This window comes from Oryzias melastigma, linkage group LG19 (assembly GCF_002922805.2).
Source record: "Oryzias melastigma strain HK-1 linkage group LG19, ASM292280v2, whole genome shotgun sequence".
In the NCBI taxonomy this organism is placed as follows: Eukaryota; Metazoa; Chordata; class Actinopteri; order Beloniformes; family Adrianichthyidae; genus Oryzias; species Oryzias melastigma.
Window position 1 is genome coordinate 6,857,984 of NC_050530.1, and position 8,946 is coordinate 6,866,929.

Sequence of the window (8,946 nt, forward strand, 5' to 3'; positions counted from 1 at the left end):
TCACAGCTTTTAGCCACTCCATCATTAACCCTGTGCCCAAAATGAGGGACCAACACTAAAAGTAAATGCTGGCCTGAACAACATAAGTAATATATTTTACTAACAACAGCAGCACGGTCACTAATTAAACTGTCTCACTTCAAGAAAATCACAGACCACAGAGGAGAGATGCATAACAATGTATAAAATGCTTCTTGGAAACTGCTGGAGACGGGATCATTATTCTGTTCACATGCTTTGTTGCTAGTCGAATGTGTTTCTGAAAGGACACTATCGTATAAATCTGGCTTTTTTGGCCAATATGCTTTGGAAAAAAAAGGAGGTTTTAGATCTCAGTTTCAGTTGTGGCATCCGGAAATGGATCAAGAGTCGGTGCTAAACCTTTGATACATGCTGCGCTGCTTTAAATCTGGCTGCAGAAACTGTCCCACTTTGGGTGCACTTTCATCAGCTCTTTTTTGCACTTGCAGGGAAAAAAAAACACAGATCTGTGAGTTCTTGACTGTTTATTCTAAGAAAGCAGGATGCTTTTCGGTTCTCTTAGGGATTTTTTTGGTATTTCCTGCGACAATTATTCCTTATTATAACCATTCTTCCCGTGAATGTCAGAACACATTTAACCTCATTTGAATACAGGACTTTTAGCTCATGGGATTTTCGCTTTAAGAGGAAGTGGTTGAAGTTACAAACAAATCCTCTTGTGATAAATGCTCTAAAAAAAAAAAAGAAATAAAAAAAGGAAGGTGAAATTGAGGACAAAGAGAAATAAAGTGTGAAACTTAAAGATATTGATTGAAGGCTGGAGTCTTGGTATTCCTTTTAGACAACTCTCATCTTTTAAGCATCATCTGACTCTGTGATCCCCAGCCGGCAGATTCCTTGAAAGTTACCGGGGAATCAGCAATCTGGATTGCCTTTGTGCAACGGGGTGGAGGCAGGAGGAGGGGGGTAAACGTGAAAATGATTTCAAAGAGCCCAGAATGAATCACGCTCCCACTGCAGCTGCCATTTGTTAGCACATTCTCACAGTTATTTTTTTTTTCTGCCTAACAGATTCTCAGTTTGCGTCAAGGTTGCAATCCTGGTGTTTTATTTTGAAAAACAGACTCAATAAACTATGTAAATTGCTTGTAAAGCCCATTGTATTTAATTAATCAGGACACTACCTCCTAGTAAAGCCTTAAACAGAGATCCAACACCCATCCAACGCCCTAAAATCCTTATGCTGCATTCACACCAGACGCAGTTCATGCTGCAGGAGGGTTAAGTTTGAGTGTTAAGTCAATGTACTGATTTTAGGTCTTCCAGCACGATTTGAAAGAGTTTGGAAAATTCATACATAAAGATGTTCATTTAGTCAGCAATGTATGTTTAGGTTGACCGAGTGTTAGCAGTAGCCCTTTTATGGGAAATCCCATTATATGTTAGCATCAAGCTAGTGGGCTTTAACTTTATTCATTAGGTCGATCTATACTTTTATGGATTGATCATTGATCTATTAAGCTTAGATCGATTCAGATCGATTTTATCAAAATCAGAAAATAAAAAAAAGATTGTCCAGCTTAAACATGTAAATCCAAGCTACTCGCTCAACATCATCCATGTTTTCCATGATGAGGCAACAAATGAAGTTCAGAATAACGTTGGAGGTAGCTCCTCCCAGGCACCCAAAAACGGGGTGGCCAACATGAATTTAACACATAAATTGTGTCAGATGTAGCTTTGGAAAACTATCCTTTCCTATCCTTTTTATTTTCATTAGTTAATTGTGGATTTTCATCATGTTTTTCCTGGTTTAAGAAAAAAAATGTATATATTTATAGATAATTTAGGGTTCCAAACTGATCTATTAAGCATCAGTCAACAGAAGAGGTCAAACTTCCCATTCCTCAGTTAAAAAAGAGCTGCATCACCTGCAAAACTCCTGACAGGGAATGTTTAAGTAAATGCTGCATTCTTAGATGGGTCCCGCTCGACAGCCACTCATTCAAAAAAGTGCCAGACTTGTGCTTGTTATGCTGCGGAATTTCTCCTTTTTTTTTTTCCCCACCATTTCCCAGCTGTCATAGTGATGAAATGCAAACCCATAACAAATTGACAGCCCATATTGCTCAAGGACAAACATATAGGGAGGAGATTTGATGAGCCAACAGTACAAGACAGTGGAAGTAATCTGTAAACGTATGAACAAGTTTCTGTAGACTTTTGAGAGTCAGTCAGTCCAGACTGTTTGTTTGTTTGTTTGGAGGCCTCTTCACTATAGTATGGAGAAGGGGAGTTTGAAAGAGTGACAGACTTGTAATGGAGGAATAACCAGGTAACATACTTAGGAGGTGGAACTCAAACTTCAATGAAAATAGTGTTTATGGTATTTTTAACAGGTTCTTGTAGCATTTTTCTCACAATGCATGACATATATAAAATAACCTAAGATTAAATCTGTGTTTCTGAGTACTTCTTTATTTAAATGTTGGATAAGGAGCAGATGAAAACACAAAGTCTCCCTTTTCCACAACAAGTCAGTCGGAATTTTGTGTTAAGTCACTCTTCTGCCATAGACTGTATATGAAAACTGGACTGAGTGAGTGTGATGTCACAAATGACTTGACCAAATGGAGTCAATTCAGTCGCCATTTTTGTGTGAAATGGGGGTCTCCATGTTGGAGTCCGACATCATCAGCAGAGGTTACTGGTTCAAATTGGTCTGAGTCCTCGTTTTTGTGGAAACCACTCCCACCAATCAGTAGTGAGCTTGTTGAAAGTCCACGCCCCTACCATTTGAATGCTGGCTTTAAGAGAATTTGTCAATCAAACGAATGTTTGATTTGTGGGGAAGCATCTGATTGGTCAGAAAGAAAGTAGAATTATCAAGAACATAATAAAAACATCTTTAGAACAAAAATGGTAATTCTGATAGATATAATGACTGAGTTATATCTGTTTATTTCTCAATAAAAGTCTATGGGATTTTTCCTTTTTGGGAACAGTTGGTACTTCCTGTTTGGAACATGAGGGGGGAGGGGTCCAGTTCTAATGCCTTATTTCCACTGAAGGGTCCGAAACGGACTGGTCCAGACGAGTATGGTATTTTGAGCGTTTCCATTATAAAATGGACCGATTTGTATCACTTTTGGTCCCGTTGGTTGAAGGTCCGTAGAAAAATGGAATGGACCAGTAAGGCGGCTCTACTGACGCCACACGATAAAATCCATTGATTGGCGGGAAGGTTTTACGGCAACAGCAAGTGTCCGACCGCCGCTTTTCCCGACTCAAGATCCAAGTCGAAAGTTTAGGTCTCTCCTCCAACACATTCTCGCCCCCAACTCGTCACATATTGACATTTGGTTAAGGACCCCTCCACGTCAAAAATTGACATTTTAGGTGTCTTGTTGTTTTTTTGTTTTTGTTTTTTCTTTTTACGTGCTTTTGACGTGTTCCCAACTAAATCACGGGTCCCCAACCTCCGGGCCCCAAACCAGTACCGGGACGTGGCGCTCACTGGTACCCTTAACCAGTACTGGTTAACATCTGGCACCAGTACCACGTCCAGGGCCCCCAAGGGTTGCGAACCCTTGATTTTACAAACAAAGACAAATTGGGGACACCCAAAACGTCACTTTTTGTTGCGGAGGGGTCCTCAACCAAACTTTTTGGCTGTATTCTTCTTGTCCTCCCACAATCTTCTTGCAAACAATATGAAATTCTTGGCATTTAGTGTTCTCCCCTTATTCATGGGAGTTAGGGACCAGCGAATACGGAGAACCGCTGTAGTCGTACCGTTATTACACAAAACAACATCATCTGTCTACATCTTGCATCCGCCTTGATGGTCCAATACTCAATGGAAACACTCACTTGAATTTCCCAGGAGCGGACCGCTCCGGTCGGGAGCGCTCAATGGAAACAGAGCATTATATCGTTAATGTTCCCAACTCCAAAAATCTGTGTTTTGCTCTTTAAAAGTAAACAGAATGCTGTTTTGCAAATGCTTTTCTAAAAATGTCCTTTTTTATGACATTTATCCCCCAAACTAGGCTTGGCATAAGTGCTGTTGTCTGTAGGTTTTTCAGTTCTAAAACAATTCTGTTTAAATTAAAGTCATGGTGCTTTCTAAGAAAGTTCCAACTGATTCCAAGAAACAGGAGCTAAATTCCTGGAAGTCCATAATCCCGGCTCTTTAAGTACGACGATGACTTTGCCATCGTTTCATGTCAACAACAGAGGAAATGCTTAAACACACGTTGCATAAACTCATTTCCAGAATGTTTTAGCTCAGATAAAACTTCCCATGATTCTTTCTCTGTGGGGATTTTCTGCCTGACCTTGATTTTGGGGGCTCGGTGTGGAGTACCTTTTTCACTAAGAAAAGTAGAACATTTTTGGATGAAGCTGAATCAGTGAACCCGGTGGCAGTTATCTCCATGCATCAGCTGTGGTGTAACGTGCTCTAAAGCCGCTGCTGCTGCTTTCTGAATGAAAGATATGAGGGACTGTAAAGGCAATGACAATAATTGCAGGGGACGTGCACACCACAGCGGACACTGTGTTCTATTTTCTATTATTAAAGTCACATCTTGGAATAGATAACCTTCTGAACACCCCGCTCTGGGAATTTGCGGAATTAATAATACAACGTATTTTCCGTTGAGTGAGTGAAAACCTACTTTGGTACTCGCCACACACAAGGGGCCGGTAAATAAAAACTGTGCAACAGATAAAACCCTAACATGTCTAATGCACAACTGCGTTGAGATAAGCCGCTATGGCGCCTGCTAAACACTATCTTCCCTGACAGGGAGATTCCTCCAGGTGTTCTCTCTGATCTCTCGTCATCTCTTGGGTCTTAGACCCAAAGATTTACTGATCAATAGCCATAAACAAAAAGACCTGGACACTAAGGCAGGAAACAGATTCTTTACTTTTTTCCTCACTTCCTCTTCAGGTTGGACACTTTAACTTAAGAAGATTTTTTTGTGGCTATGGACTCCCTAATCTGAGTCTTACGAGTCAAAGCTTTGGTGTGTGTGTCTCTGTACTAGTATAAAACTTGCATAATTTTTGTTATTTGTTATCTGATTCTGAAGTCATTTTAATTTGTAAAACTACCGGATTCTCTACGACTCATTTGAAGTTTGTCAAGACACTTGTCTTGGTTTTGTATCTGAAACATATTTGCTATCTTATTGAACAGGGGTTGGAATTTCGACGAATTACTAAAATAAAAGTCTCAAGTTAGAAAGGTTAGCAAAAAACAAACCTCTTCGGAAAGTTTCTTCGTGTAGAAATGAACCAGTGTGAAAAGAGAGCGTTAAAATGTAGAAGTGTGCGGTGTGATTTGTTATGTTTGTAGCCTGATGGTACCTGGATGCGGGACATGGTGACGTCCTGTTTGAATATACCGTGTTTTTGTCTTTTTCACTTCAAATTAACATCACAAGACATTTTCAATACCTTTTGGGCTCAAAGAAAAGTTATGGTCTAAGAGAAAATTTGGCATTTGAAAAGTATGGGTTGGAATCACAGCCAGCTTAAAGCGAATTTAAAAACAGATAAAACATTGAAAAAATACATATTTTAAATTTCAATGAAGAATTAAATACATTTTGTAAACTGTTTTAAGCAAAAAAAGAAAAAAACACTTTGCTTACTTCAAAAAAATAAAGATTTTTTTTTTATTGTAAATTTGAAATATGCACAGTGTATAAAACATTATATATATATATATATATATATATATATATATTTAAACACAATGCACACAATGCAATATAATATATACATATAGTACAATTTGCATATATTATAGTATATGGAATGTAAATATAATTAGGTTTCTATCTATAGAAATTATAATATAATCTATTATATTATGTGTTTTCAACTCAAAAAACCCTTTGTTTACTTAAAAGAAATATATATTTTTATGGTAAACATGGAATATATATAAAATCAATCTATATTTATAGATCACTTTTCCTATGAAACATAACACAAAGAGCTTTACAACTAAATAAAACTAATATTATAAAAACAAACAAAAAAATGAATAAATAAATAATGACCTCCCTCATCCAGACCCACAAAATTTCCTTTCACACCGCCCACCGCCTTAACTGATGGAGAACAGACTGGATACAGGCTGAGCACGGAAAATTGGTTGTCCGAAACGCTAATATAGTTCCTCTGGGAATAGCTGCGTAGCCCACCAGGTGCAGAATCACATATGGAATGTAAATACAATTATATATATAAATTATAACATATTATATTATATGTTTGAAAAAAAAAACACTTGTTTACTTGAAAGACATTGATTTTTTAATTGTAAATTGGAATTTTATATATATATATATATATATATATATATATATATATATATGTGTGTGTCTCTGTAATTTAAAGACATACATTTCAAATTTACAACTCAGTGATTATTATTTATAGCACATAAAATTCAATCTATGTTTTAAACAAAAAAATATGTTGCTTCATTGAAAAAAATATTTATTTTTTATTGTAAATTTGAATTATTTATGTAAATTAAATTATATAATTATAATTATTACATATATATAAGTATATATATATTATATATATATATATAGATACTAAAAATGTAAGCAAAAAAGCTATACCCCTAAAACTTGTTTTTAAAAAATGATCTGCTGTTTTGTACTTTACTTTGTCAATTTTTTTCAATTTTTATTTTCAGTCTTGGAGCGGGGCTTTTAGTCTGTTGTTGGTTCTGTCTCTGTTACTTTGGGAGGGATGATTCAAGCAGCCCCATTGACCGATGTTGTTCTGGAGCGGAAATTACATCACTTTAATCTTCGTACCCTTATGTACATATCCCTGTAGACTTAAAGCCACTTTTGGAGTTAGGTTCAACTCCGAAAGAAACGAAAATTCTAAACTGAAATTGAGGTCTGAAAGTATAATTGAAAATACAATGAATATTTTCCTTTTATGTTGTTACATTTTTTCAATATTTATTTATTCCATTTTAGAATTATTTTTTTCAAATCATTATTGTTTATAGATTGCAATCTGTACTTTTAAGCTTAAAACGGTTCTCAACATTTCCATTTTTTTTCTTGCTGTTTAGAATCTTTTATTTTCATTCACTTTTATGCAGATCCTGATTTGACCCCATTTACAAGCCTAGAAAAATGCTGATGGTGTCACATGTGAGGGATTTCTATCCAAGTGGCACCAGAAATGAATCAGTGAATATATGTGTGTTTATTAAAGGTGAGCCTGAAATAAACAGATGAAAAGGAATCCTTGGTAATCCAGTTGTATCTGCCCAGTCAATCTCGTTTTGAATACTTTATGACGGAGTAAGAGCTTCGGAGGGAACGCTCCTGAGTAATTCCACTCAGATCTTCTCGGACTTGCAAACAGGCCATTTTGATTTGCACTCATTAGTGTGCAGTCACACACGGGGCACGCAATATTTATGTTGCTGTGATAACTGGGCTGACAGCTGTGCATATTTCACTGGGTGGAGAACCCCGCATTGCAGTGCTTGTTCATGGCTGCCATGCTCTTTTTATGTGGGAGCAGCTCAGGGTCAGACTCCAAGAGGAGAATTAAAGCCACATCAGCAGGCACATCACTCTGCCTTCTGTCTCTTCCCTCCGTGGCGTTTCCTGCGTTTTTGAACCCTGGCTTTCCGAAGCAATCACACTGCAGGAAGGAAAAAAAAAAAACAAGCACGGAATCAATCAGAAATGCACAAGCTTTGCTCTCTCTCGTCTTTTCATGAATCCCTGAGACTTTCAGGCTAACTTTGAACATTCCCCCATTAAGTCAAGCTCTCCCCTGATATTCAGCCTTTAGCTCGTTGAGTTTCATAAATCAGAAATGAACAAATTTCTCTCCTCTAATCTAAGGAGATCGGTCATTTCAGCGCAAAATATGAGTTATTATAGAGGAGAAAGTGCTGCGAGCGTTGTGCAGTCACACATCAAATACATTTGAAGAATGAGACGGGCTTCTGATTTCAGATGCGCAAGATTGAGAAAAAAATGGTTCTATTCTGTACTAAACTCCTCTCTTCTTCTGTCTGCAGCGTTGGCCCCTACACTCCCAAGCGTCCGCTCGGAGGTCTTCAAGCCATGTGTGGAGGATAAGGACCTGGCCTTCTGCCTGAACGAAGGCGAATGTTCCATCATTGAAACGGTGGCCGGGGTCCACAGACACTGCAGGTGAGCGCGGCGGGATTTAGAGGCGGAGCTAGCACATTTCTTTAGATGGGGCCAGGAGACTTTGGAAAGGAGATTATCTGAGTGGAACAAATTAAAGGATCAAGATTACATATTTCAAACTGTTTTATTTATGTGCTTGTTATTAATATTGAAACAGCAGTTTCAAGTTCTAAGCTGAGACGCTATTCCTACAGGGAGTCCAATGAGTCTCCATACATGTATACATTATATATATATATATATATATATATATATATATATATATATATATATACACGCATATATATGTATACATACATATTTATATATACATACATATATGTATGTTTATATGTATGTATGTATGTATGTATATATATATAGATATATATATATCCATTAAGGGCTGCACGGTGGCGCAGTGGTTAGCGCTCTCGCCTCACAGCGAGAAGGCCCCGGTTCAAATCCCAGCTGGGACCTTTCTGTGTGGAGTTTGCATGTTCTCCCCGTGCATGCGTGGGTTTTCACCGGGGACTCCGGCTTCCTCCCACCGTCCAAAAACATGCTTCATAGGTTAATTGGTGACTAAATTGTCCCTAGGTGTGAATGTGAGAGTGGATGTGTGTGTGATTGGGGCCCTGAGACAGACTGGTGACCTGTCCAGGGTGAACCCCGCCTTCGCCCTTCAGTAGCCGGGATAGGCTCCAGCACCCCCGCGACCCCGAAAGGGAAGGAGCGGCCAAGAAGATGGATGGAT

General features: G+C 38.0%; 1 protein-coding gene across 2 annotated transcripts in view; it reads left to right on the forward strand.

Annotated features, from left to right (window-relative positions):
- Positions 1-8,946, forward strand: part of nrg3b (neuregulin 3b) — a 293,063-nt gene that overhangs the window by 144,400 nt on the left and 139,717 nt on the right. For both annotated transcript variants that reach the window (XM_024285818.2, XM_024285819.2), the window contains exon 2: positions 8,075-8,210. In XM_024285818.2, coding sequence (XP_024141586.1) covers positions 8,075-8,210 — 136 coding nt within the window. The remainder of the gene's footprint in view (positions 1-8,074; positions 8,211-8,946) is intronic.